The sequence below is a fragment of the Anas platyrhynchos genome, chromosome 6 (assembly GCF_047663525.1).
Source record: "Anas platyrhynchos isolate ZD024472 breed Pekin duck chromosome 6, IASCAAS_PekinDuck_T2T, whole genome shotgun sequence".
In the NCBI taxonomy this organism is placed as follows: Eukaryota; Metazoa; Chordata; class Aves; order Anseriformes; family Anatidae; genus Anas; species Anas platyrhynchos.
In genome coordinates this window covers 36,969,980-36,982,714 of record NC_092592.1, presented here as the reverse complement: position 1 = coordinate 36,982,714, position 12,735 = coordinate 36,969,980, and the positions used below count along the sequence as shown (strand labels likewise).

Sequence of the window (12,735 nt, the reverse complement as noted above, 5' to 3'; positions counted from 1 at the left end):
CAAGGGTTATTCTAGCAAATGAAAACAAATGCCACTCCCACTGACCCAGCTGGGTTTCCTCAGCTAAGCAAGACTTTGTAAAAATATGTTTTTCATGTCAGAGTTCTTGAGCCTGAGATAGAAAGTCTCCCAAAATACACAAACTGCTGTGAGAATTTCAGTATCTCCTTGTTTGTTTTTGTTTTTTTTTTTTTTTTTCCAGCTAGATTTAAACTGCCAAAACAAATACAAATTAAATTAAAAACAAACATGAAAACAAAAGCAAACTATCAAAATAAAGAAAAATAAATCGGAAAAATCAGTTCTCCTTGTAACACAAGCCATTTAACAAAAAATGTGCAAAAACTGATGTTTGTGCTCAGAGATGTTTGACAGCAAAAGCCAGCAATTATACTTATCTTGAACTTTTTGAAGACAAAGGGCAATGGTGAGCTCTCTAAGGAAATGTATTTGCTGTTTCCCCTGAGTTTATTAAGCATAGTGGGCAGGTCAGAAACCCAGCTGCAGCCTCTCTCTGCCTGACCTCCAACTCAGGTTAGATTCTGGTGCAATCTATGAAAAAAAAGCTTGGTTGGTGAGACTGTTATTTAAAACAGGTGAAAGTGATCTCTGCCGTATATTCGTTTAATGATTTAATTAGAACATGGTACAAGTGTGGGTATTAAAGAACATCTAAGCTAGAACTGTAAACAGGTTAACTGCTTAGTTCAGTCTGATGTCAATAAGTATCTGCTGGCTTTTGTGGCAAGGTATGGGAAAAAAGAAGTGAAAACAAGAAAAGCTGTGTTTCTTACTCGTACCCTGCAAAAGCAAATTAGCTCTTTTTAGTTTCAGTCTACAAAACATGGGGATTTATTATTAAAAACTGGAAAATGAATCTGTTAGCTATGGGATCCAGAAACAAAACAATGTTTATTTATACCCTATTATAAATATTTTTATAATATGTTCCTGGGAAGGAGGCCTACAGAGTTGAATTATCGGTCCATACTCCAAAATTAGAATAGAAGGATAAGCAGGACAGCAAAGCACAGGAAATTCAGCATACAAACAAACAAACAAGAATTTTGTTTCTAAGACCTGTTTTAACCCCAGTGTTGGCCAAATACATTGCATGATTTCACTGGGGACAGCACGCTGGCAGGAACTCACACAGTCTGTAAAATGCCTTTTTACCCTCCCCCCCCCAAAAAAATTGCATATTTGAAAACAGATTGCTTTGACTCCATCCTGTTTCCATGAAACACCTTCTTAAGAAGTGCCACTTTGGGAGAGTTGTTCAAGAATTTGCAGTTTCATCAGAGTTACAAGCACTTGTACCTTCATGCTGTGTATAGGTTAGTTTTAGTTCAGTAATTATCCTCTCCTGACTCAGCTCATACTACACTACTTGGCACTTTTAATGGATATTAACATGTTGTTTTTTATGTTCTGGGTGAGTCCTGAGTAGCCAAACTCCTCACAATCACGAAGCAAATAACTGTGGGGAAAATAATAAGAATAGGAATAAGAAAAGAATAAGAATAAGAATAAGAAAAGAATAAGAATAAGAATAAGAATAAGAATAAGAATAAGAATAAGAATTTCATTGCAATCAGCAACCAAAAGTTTTAAACAATGAACAAAATTCTTCCTTCTTGGAAGCAAATACAAGATTTCTTTTGATACTTATATGACATCTTGATGAGACCTGAAAAATCTCCTGATTGAGATTCAATCTCTTTAATGAGATTTACAGTTTTTGTCTGGTTTAGGATTTATCCAAAAACCCATAAATCAGTGTGAAGGCTTCCAATTGATTTGACAAGCCCTTGTATCAGATTATATAGCTCAGCTTTAAATATTGGAAACAGAACACCTTTAACAGCTCAGTGTCTTTTGAATTTGGAAGTATTTAATCTAGAGAATTGGAAATGTATTGGGAAAACACCAGAAAAATGCACCTAAAGAGAAAGGTAAGAAAATTACTTTGCATGGCCAGGAAGGACAGGGCAAGAAGTAAGGGGCTTGAACAGCAACAGTGAAAGTCAGGGGAAGGCGTTTTGAAAAACCTTTCCAACAGTGATGCTCATTTCAGTAATGAGCCTTGGGCAGCACAAGGAGCAATTGTCTTGGCTGCAGTGGAGGTTTTAAAGTTTGGGCAGCATCTGCTGGGAAGATGTGGTGGTAGTGATAAGGGTGCACCCTATACAGTTCAACTCCCTTACAGGACCTTGTAACCACGCACTCAGAGGTACATCCAGCACTCACACGGCACAGAGATACTGCCCGCATCTTCACAGCACTATGTAGGAGTGTTTCATGATACAATGGATGGGCAGAACACTGAATGCTCGAGGGAAAGCTTTCCCTCCAACAACGTGAAGATACACACCTGCACAGGTGTTCCTCACGGGCACGCAGTGGGCTTTTTTCCACATACAATGAAGAGTGAGATAGGTATTTGCAAGAGCCCAGGTTGCAGGTGGGCATGGGGGCTGCTTGGATGGAAGATGATTCTCAGGGACTATGTCAGCCACATGGTTTGGAGGGAACTCAGGGTTGGGGGACATACCGATAGGGAGTTCCTTTGAAGTCCCTAGTGGGTTGTGTAGTGCTTGTGTGTGACACGGGGGAGAGAATAACAGAAAACTGAAAGAGAAGGCATTTCTCCATCAGGCATCACTGATCTGTTCTCTGGCTTCCCAAGGCCAGAAATTTTCTGTAAATTTGCATGTGTCTGGCAAGTTTTTGATCCAACAGACCACACTCTAACACAGCAAAGCATTCATTAGTATTTTAATCACAGAGACATTCATTCAAAACAAAAAATTAAATTATTGTTTTGTAAACATTCCTTCATTCGATTTTAAATGACACTGCTCATATAAAAGACTTCTTCAGCTTGAAAATCTCTGTATTTTATAAGTAAGCACAGACCTATTATTGTTTCAATGAGAAATTTAGCATTAAAACAATGCTTAAGATAATTGGAATAGTAGATAGCCACAATACGAAATGCCATACTAAGATCAATATTGGTATTGATCACTATTTCCCTTTCCGATATGGCCTATTACTTCCCCCCAAATTAATCTTCCTACTTTTAATAAGCCTTGAAATATTTATTAATACCTCATTTGTATTTTTTCTCCAGCTTACAAAATTTTAAGGCAGTAGATAAATAGTCTTGTGAAGATGTGAGGAAATAATTAAGAGGAGAAAAATGATAAAATGACCGCACCAAACAGCTTGTGTTAGTGCAAATGTTGAAATTATTTCTCAATCATTTAAGAGGTGTTAGGATTATAAAGTTATTTAGAAGCATTGTAACAGGCTAGGAGATATGGTTTAGTGGGGACTGTTAGTGTTAGGTCAGAGGTTGGACTCGATGATCTTGAGGTCTCTTCCAACCTAGAAATTCTGTGATTCTGTGATTCTGTGAAGAACAAAAATGATGATGGCCAGGGCGGCGACAGCAGCAGTAAGCGGCCTGAGCACATTCCCAGCCACAGCAGGAACCGCGTGGGGAGGAGGTGCGGTACAGTCCAGCTTTGTGAGGGAAGGCAGAAGGGCTTGGTCTCATGCCAAGGGCCTGGGCTCAAAGAGCAGCTGCGTTAAAAGGGGTGCTCCCTAGATCGCAGCCAGAATTAAGCTAAATTCTAATTTCATTGCTCTTTGAGCAGGCTTTGTATTAGCAGGGATGACAGCTTAACTATGCAGACGTCATTAGCAGAAGACAACTGAGGGAATTAAACATTTCTGAAGAAGCCTGAGAGCTTGTTTCTCAGGAATAGAGCTGGCAATCACATTACACAATCAGATTGAGCTAATTAGTTCAATGGAGTGATAGCACTATTGGGTTTATATGTGCCCTCTGTTTTGGTGCCACCAAAGCGGTTACCATTATTCATGCATGCAGGTGAAAATAGTTTGCAAGGTGTTGAGAGAAGAAGGATATCATAGACATTTGAGTCAGCCAAACAATGCCTTCCTGTTTACAGTGGAGTTAGCATGAGCAGATTTCAGGGACAGATGTCAGAAACAAACAGAGCTATGGCATTTTTTCATGAAGACCTAAGTAGTCTCAGAGTAAATAAGAGAAAAATTTATTCAACTTCAGTGGTGCTCTGAGCACCTTCTTCTCGAAGCTTCAGAGGTCCGACAACAACATCTACTTTCTCCTGGGTAGAGCTGGTGTCTCTCTTGAACCTTCCCGAGCAGCCGTGGTAGCAGCGGGAGGAGTAGTCCCCGAGCCTGCACACCACTAGCTGACACCGCAGGTAGACTAATGAGTAGCGGTTAATGAATTCAAAGGCATTAAATTTGAACCGAGCGAAGTGGCTGTTGGGGGTGTAGTATATGGCATAGGAAGAATCTCTAGCACATCTGAAAAGGAATGAGGAAGAGAATTAGTCACCATGGATTTACACGTGGACATTCCTGAAAAAATGCAGTGGATTAAAACATAACCAGGCGCTGAGAACACCAAGGGATAATAGTGCAACTTTCAGAGTATCTCAAAGTATAATTAAGTCCATGAAGAAGCTAGAGCAGAGCAGAGGTGTTGTTTCTTATTCCCAGGCTCATATTGTAAAAATAAATAAATAAATACAAACCTTTTAACTTTCTGTTGATAATGAGATCCAAACCAATTCACATTGGCTCTATTCTCTTAAAATAAATTGTAGAAAGGATATAACAGCTATGCATCTAATGACTTGAGAAAGTTCTTACCCATTCTTGATTATATCATAGGATAGAGTGCTAAAATCCTGAGGATCAGGTGATGCCACACATGTGTCCACAAACAGCATCAGATTTGGGTCAGAGCTGTGAAGATAAGCTTGAAGGTACAAATTTTGGTTCAGGTCAATGTAGTATGGAGAGTCATGCACTGGCCGCAGGAATGATGAGGAATCATAAAACGTGATGTTCACAGCATATCTTCCAAACTGATTTTCATTAATGTCTGCAGTATCTTCAGCAACATACATGATTTGTATCCACGTGTTTTGTAACATCTTGCAACTGAGGTGTAAGTGAAGATCCTTTTTCCTCTTGATTATATACTCGGAAGAGGTAACTTTGATCATGGTGGAATAGTTGATTGTACCATTGCTTTCCTGTTTAAGGTGTAATTTAAAATGAGGATTTGCATTTCTGTCGCATTCTATATTCTAAGCTTTGACATAGTAATATGCAATTAAAAATGTAGTTTCATATTAAAGATAAGCTGCATCTTGGAGCTAAGAAGCTTGATGATGGTCTTTTCTGCTCACATGGAAATAAACCTGCTGATATAAAGTATTTAATTAAACAGAAATTGGTGTGGGAAAGCTCTGTTAAATTCAAGGCAGAGCCAACTCATTGCATTTCTATACAGAACACTGATCATTTAATACACAATCATTCCAGACCTGCATGGCACTTAAACTCATGAGCTTCCTCCCTAGACTCTCATTTCTGGTAAGGATGGGGATTCCCTACAGCAAGGAAAGCTAAAGGCATTAAAACCTATGGGTCTCAAATCACTTCTTACCACTGAGGACCGCAATGGCTCTCTCGTGTCTCACTTCAAAGTGTGCCCTGCAATTCAGTTCTCCCAGTTCAGTTCAGTTCAGTTTACCCAGTTTAGTTCAGTTCATACCTCTCGTATTGTCCCACAGCTGTCATAGGGAACGTTGAACACCACCTCGTGTGCTGTGAGTGTTGGCTCACAGCGAGTGTCGTTCAGGGTGACTGTCTCTGCAGAGTAGCCTTGTGACTGGAGATAGTCCCTGCTAACCACCGCATGCATGTAGTCTGGCAGGCACGTAAGGGCTGGTAGAAGAAGATACGATGTAACAGTTAAATCAGCAATTTGTTAATGATTGAAGGTTTTAATTGAACTAAACGCTGCTTTTTTTCTTAATGTAGAAGGTAGGCTGTTCGCATATCAACCCAGCATATTTCGCATGCATCACTTCCTTTCCCTTGCGTCCTTAAATACACACATATTTATTTTGCAAACAAAAACTATAAACAGGCTTGTCTGCTGAGAAACAGAGTTTCTGTTCTGAAGGGGAACTCACCAATGTTGTGATCTGTTGGGATGGAGGAGTAGTGGGCCTGGAACCCTCTAAATGTGTGTCTAGAATCGCTGTGAAAGTGAATGCTCATTAGGTTTGAAGACGACGTGTATGTGAGGAAGGAACCAGCACAAATTCTCCCAAGAAGTGGAGAAGAGTGTGGAGGCCCATCATAGACTTCAATGTAGTCATACTGGCATCTGCTGTTCTGCAGCCTGGGGAACAAACATCAGCACCTTGTCAACATGCTCCAGAAATTCTGATTTACCTGCCTAACACGTGATAAAATATTTTAACAGCACATGCTTTATTCATTTTGCATGTAGCTACAAGGAGAAAATACTTCACTAACCCAGTGTTTGTTCAAGCCTTCCAGCTGCTAGATGGTATTGAAAATATCTTTAAGTTTGTGGAGGCTGCCTATCTCAAATAAGTCTTCAAGTTTTTCAAGTAAGTTTTGACTCTGTTATTTGCCCAGGGAATCAATGTTCTACTTACGCAACATCTCTAAATGTGAGCGCAACACGGAAATTATTCTCTACTTGTATTTCCCACACACAGTCAGCATTGTTTGGATAATTTCCAGGGTAGTTTGGACTCTGCAGCATCCCAGAGGAATTTGAAATTAAGCCACCACAAAAATAAGGTGCTGCAGAAAGAAGTAGAAGAGAATTTACTTATAGTAACCTTTAAAAATAGTACTTTTGTTGTACATGGCTAATCTGCAGCTGTTGAAAAGCCGGTTTCCTGCTGTCCTCAGATCATCTTCAGTATTACCCAAATCAAAACAAATATTTGGTTTTGCTGTAGGTTTAATTTCATAGCGCATGCTGTCACATCTATGGTGTCAGATCACCATCTTCAGGCTGCTCTGGTGTCTCCTTTCTGCAGTTCTGGTTCTGGGAGGGGTTATGACAGTCAACATGTAAACACCTTCCTGTATAGACAATGTCCCCTCAGACTGCAATATGCACTCCAGGCAGCTGGGCAAAGTAGGAGATATAATATTTCTTGCTCCACCTATGAGAGTGGCTGCAAAAAGTGTTCATATTCCTGCCAGCATGAGTGCTTTCTTATGCTAAATACAGAGATAATCCTAACAGCTTCCTCACAGGAAGGTGGGCATGAGTTCTGAATTTAATCCCTACAGCATGTGACATGCAAAGGAAACCCCTTCCCCACCACCACCACCATTTTATGTTCCTGCACAACATCACAGCCCAGTGCTGCACACTCCTGGATGGGCTTTTGGGCACATTCACATCCACACTGATTTCTGATGTGAGTGGTCAAGCTCTTTATCTGAATTCTGCTTTCCAATGTAAAAATAGAAGGCTGGATATCATAACACCTCTAATAAAGGCAAAAATTACCGATTACACGCCACCTCACTGATAAACTACCTGCTACTATAAATACAAATGGGGAGCTCTTCAATTAAAACAGAATTGTTTTGGAAAATGGTATAAGAGCACTGTATAGAAATCATGACCTAAAGAAAGCACACTACACACAAGCAATTAATGTCAATAAAATAGCACTGTGCGTGTACAAATAAAAAAGATTCAAAGAACCACGGGAGAGCATTACCTTCTGTAGGCACTGGGGTGGTCGTGGCAGCTGTGAGAGTGGAGGAAGAAGAGCCATAAGTGAGATGTAATGCTCTGGAGAAGGGGTCCCAGGGTGCAGGGCACCACCATGGGGATGCAGGGTTGGAAGGGACAGAAGGCCAGGAGCTCCATGTGGAGCCACTCCCCTACCTGCACAGATGACACCGGCGTCCTCGCTGTGGGCGCAGTTGTGCACGCCCCATCCATTGTGTCCGCAGAGCAGCAGGGAGGCCTCGTACCCATGGCACCACAAGTTGTCCAGGAAGATGTGGCCACTGCCGGCACCGAAGTGAGCATTGCCTGGGGCGGCTATGGCAGGGCCACAGCCCAGCTGGCGGCACACCACCTGCGCCTCACTCAGGTCCCAGTAGTCGTCGCACACCGTCCCCCAGCTGCGTCCATCCCACACCTCCACGCGGCCCTCGCAGCCATGCCGGCCGCCGGCCAGCCGCAGGTGGGCACCTGGGACACAGCACGGTGAAGGTGGTCACTGTATGTCCTGCCTCTCCCACCCACCAGCCCGAACTACCAGCTTGACCCCACGCTCTGCTCACATCCTCCCTGCAGACCCTCCTGTGCCGTCAGGTGTGGGAAGGGCGATCAGGGGGCTCGGCGAGTGACCCTGGGTGGGTTACCTGCTGTGCTCGTCTCTACTGCAGAGGTGATCTCTGCCAACAAGACTGCTGGTGCTGTGGTGGCCAACCCTGTTGTGGAGGGCTCTGTGGAGATCGTTTCTGGGGCTATGGAAGAAAAACATCACGTTTGTGTGTTGGGCATGTCTACGTGTAAGCTGCAAGCTCCATTCCTGGGGAATGAAGTGCAGTTAGGACAAATGACACTGTCAGCATTCCCCATCTTGACAGAAGTCAGTGGAGAGAATGAAGGTTGGTAACAGTCAATTTAAAATCGTTATTAAATTGAAAGGGGCATTTACAGATGGTGACAGCAGGGAAAGGAACTGCTGTGGCACCTGCCCTAAAGGATAGGACACCATGGGCCAGGAGATGCTGGAGCCTCCCCTCCTGATGGCCCTGCCCTGGAGCTGGGAGCTGTGGAGTCACTGGTAGCAGCAGGGCTTGGACCCATCCCCATCACGGATGCCCTCCTGCAGCAGGTCAGCTCCTCCCCATGAGCAGCCCAGGAGCTGTGTGGGGTCGTGTTGCTGCAAGGCCAGGAGGGCAGGAATTACCTGTTGTATCTGGCAAGGCAGTAGTCCGTAGACCAACGCAAGAAACAAATGTCACTTAAAAAGACATTGACCACAGCATGTTTGCAGCAATAGAGATATCACAACAAGGTTTTTTAGCATTATCTCAGGAGGAGTAAATCTGCACACCCCTATGCTGACATACATATATATTGGGTGCAGTTTATGGAAAAAGTATTTGGAGAAGAAAAATATGACAACACTGCAGCACCACACGTTGTCCAGGAGGATGCAGCCGGTGACATGCAGACGACCCAGCTGTCAGCATGGCACCCACGCACCCTCTGGTCCCAAAAGCCATCATGCAGCCTCCCAGGCCTCCCCAAGACCCTCACAGTCATGCCTGCCATCGGCCAGCTGCAGGTGGGCACCTGGGACACAGCACGGTGATGGCAGTCACCATGTGTCCTGCCTCCTCCTTGTAGCCCACCCACCAGCCCAAACTACCAGCTTGACCTCATGCTCTGCTCTCATCCTCCCTGCAGACCCTTCTGTGCCATCAGGTGTGGGAAGGGCAATCAGGGCTCGGCAAGTGACCCTGGGTGGGTTACCTGCTGTGCTCGTCTCTACTGCGGAGGTGATCTCTGCCAACCAGACTGCTGTGGAGGGCACTGGCTCTGTGGAGGTCCCTTCTGGGAATTCAGAGTTCATTGTCACTTCAGTAGTTGTCCCCAGAATGGGGGGCGACAAGGCGGTGCTTGTCTCCACTTGTGTGGTCGCTGGTGGTAAGGAAGTGATCTCTGTCGACAAGGTTATTGGTGCTGAGTTGGTCATCCCTACTGTGGAGGATATTGGTGTTGTAGATGTCCTTTCTGTGAGTACAAAAAACACGACCCACATGAGGACTGTGTTTGTGCAGTGGATATGTCTTTGTGTAAGCTGCAGACCCAGTTCCTGGGAAATTAAGTGAAGGTGGGAGAAATTACTCTTTTGGCATACTCCATCTTGATAGGTCAATGAAGAGAATGGAGGAGGGAAACAGCCAATTTAAAATTGTTCTTGAAAGTGGTATTTACAGATGGTGACACTGGAGAAAGGTACTGCTTGGCACCTGCTCCAAGTCACAGACACCATGGGCCAGGTGAGGCTGGCAGCTCTGCTCTACAGGTTCCTCCTAACTACAGATGCCAAGTAGGAAATAAATGCCACTTAAAGTGTAAGGAACCCAACATGCATACAGCAACAGAGATATCACAGCAAGCTTTTTGTTATCTCGGGAGGAGGACGTCTGCATATCCCTATGCTGATGTGTATATTGGGTGCAATTTATAGAAAAAGTATTTGGAATACAAAAAAAAAAGTGACAGTACCTGAACAGACAACACCAGCATCTTCGTAGTGGTTGCAGTTGTGTCTCCTCCATCCTCTGTGTCTACAATGCCACAGGGCAGGCTCGTTTCCCTGGCACTGCAGATCGTCCAGCAGGATGTTGCCTGAGCCTTGGCCAAAATAAGCACTACCCGGAGCTGAAATGGCCGGGCCGCATCCCTGTTGCCTGCACACAACCTGGGCATCGGAAAGGTCCCAGAGATCATCACACACAGTCCCCCACTGTCCTTCGTAATAAAGCTCAACACGACCTTCGCATCTGTGCCTTCCATTCAGCAGTCGGAGACCAATTCCTTTGGAAAGAGGGAATTGAGCACAGAGTCAGACAAATAAGATGGAAGTGACCTTAAGAAGTTCCATTCTCCTTCCCCAGGCTACCATCATTCCTAGGAGGTGTTTTTCTACCTTAGTATTAAACACCTGTGAGGACAGAGATGATACAGGCAGGGACCCCACTTTTTTTTTTCCTCTCTGCCAGATCTCTAAATCAGCTGCACATATTCCTGTGATATTTCATGCAAGATTTCGACAGAAAATTTAGACAGATGCAGCACAAACTGTTTCAGCAAGAAATTAATATTTTTGATAGGAAAAACACATCAGGAGAGGAAACGAAAGAAAATAAATTTCACTATCAGAATTAAATGTAGGTAAAATTCTGTTAAGTAAAATAACACTGAAATTTTTCACATAAGAAAATACATGTGCTTTAGGAACATATATCATGGTTAGGTGTTTCCTTTTTTGACATTGCCATCTAAATGTTTTATGGTAAAGAACAAGGAGATGTAGCCATTTGCTTTGAATCCTACAGGAATTTAGGAAGTACAGCACAGTTTTCTGCCCCCAGCCTGTGCCTCAGAGGTGTGCGTGTATAGCAGTACTGCATGATGTAGAGAGCCTTTTCTGACCTAGAGGCGAATGGCAAAAGGAGAGCAAGGGGAGAAAAATGCAGCTTGGACATCCAAGACCACTTTTTCCTAAACCTGAGCACATGGGACTGCTAAATAAATGCATATGAGGTGCTGTATAAAAATTACCAGGCAGGTAATTTGACATTGTACAGTACTGAAGTCTAACATTAAGGACATCAAACAATGTGCTACTTTGTTTAAATTATGTCAGAATAAGACCAAACGAATTCTCCAGGAAAAATAAATAAATAAATAAAAAATAAACTAGAGAACTTTTGAGAAAACAATAGCCATTCTTACCTTTTCTCCTTGATTTATGTGATTTAATTGGGATTTGTCTTCCTGTAAAATTTTTTAAGAGAATTTTAAAGACCTAAGGTCCACACATCGCAAACAAATCCTGTAGTTTTTAAGACTAATCTTACCAGAATAATTCTGCAAAGTGTTCAAAAGACTGGACAATGAACTCAATGGGATTATAAAAAATTCATTAGGAAACCACTGGCTTTTACTTTCTTAAATACCTATAAAATTGTATCAGAGTTGGAAATAAAGAAATACTCAATAACCTTGCATGAGTACACCTGATATCTGCTGTTACAATGCATTCGTTCAAATAAAACCCATCTGTTTTTCAGTTTAATCTTTTTATTAATCTTTTTCATAATTTAGACATTCTGCATAACCGCATGAAAATACCAATTTTAAAAATTCATTTTTGGTGAAGAAATTTATTACAGACTTTACCACTAAGTCTAAGTAAATCACCACATAAATGTTAGTGTAACTTAAGATCTACAGTATTTACACTTTGGAAATCAAAATACGCATGCTGCATATGTCATGCTTTGCATGTCTGCCAAATAGATATTTAGCTTGTTATTAAACTCTGAATAAGTCATCCAAAGCAAAAGAATTCTGCAGAATTACCAGCTCCAGGATTCCTCACTGCATCTAATTCATTGCCAAGACAGTATCCAAAACAAACATTTCCCTATTTGTATGCATTTAACTGCCTGTTCAAAGCAAGAAGCTACAAATCTGCTCCTTGACTTATATCAAAATTGTTTCTTCAAGTACTTACTTGAAGATGCACATTTTTAGACTATACTTGTAGGACTTTTGAGAATTGGAACAGCAAACCTGGGAAAAAAGTCACGTACTGTGCCCAGGGGACAGAGGCGGGGGCTGAGAAATGCCAAAATGGAGAGAAGGACTACAATAGCAAGGGTAGGATGGCAAGCAGAGGACAGATGAGGAAAACTGGATGAGGTGGATGATGGCAACATAAATTAACATAATGATCCTTAAATAGGATGTTAGAAAAATTATCTGTAGTTATTCTAGGATTTACACTTAGCTCAAAGCCATCTAAGTCACTTAGGAGATAGAAACTATCATGTAAGAAAAAAGACAATGACAAAAAGAAAGTTGAATGAAAATCATTTCATGTCTTTGATTATTTTTATCTGTCACTCATTTATCCACAGTGATAGATTATGAAAATTAAGCTCATTATATTTCACTGAACTGTATGTCAAAGAACATTCAAATAATGCAAGCAATATTTTATTCGTAGTGTATGTATGCATACATATACTCTGGGATAATTATACATTTTAGTG

General features: G+C 42.1%; 1 protein-coding gene across 1 annotated transcript; it reads right to left on the bottom strand.

Moving 5' to 3' along the window:
* Positions 1-4,088: 4,088 nt before the first annotated feature.
* On the bottom strand, positions 4,089-5,870 carry LOC140002837 (scavenger receptor cysteine-rich domain-containing protein DMBT1-like). The gene is made up of 3 exons (XM_072040232.1): positions 5,630-5,870; positions 4,717-5,105; positions 4,089-4,368 (listed from the first exon to the last, which is right to left on the bottom strand). Exons 1-3 carry the CDS (start codon positions 5,777-5,779, stop codon positions 4,089-4,091), a joined length of 819 nt encoding a protein of 272 aa, XP_071896333.1. The 5' UTR covers positions 5,780-5,870.
* Between the last annotated feature and the right edge of the window lie 6,865 nt (positions 5,871-12,735).

Coding starts and splice junctions, on each gene's coding strand:
- LOC140002837 (XM_072040232.1), bottom strand. CDS start 5,779: ATGCATGCGGTGGTTAGCAGGGACTATCTCCAGTCACAAGGCTACTCT. Junction 5,106..5,629: donor GCTGTGGGACAATACGAGAG/GTATGAACTGAA, acceptor CACCTTAAACAG/GAAAGCAATGGTACAATCAA. Junction 4,369..4,716: donor TATGATATAATCAAGAATGG/GTAAGAACTTTC, acceptor ATTCCTTTTCAG/ATGTGCTAGAGATTCTTCCT.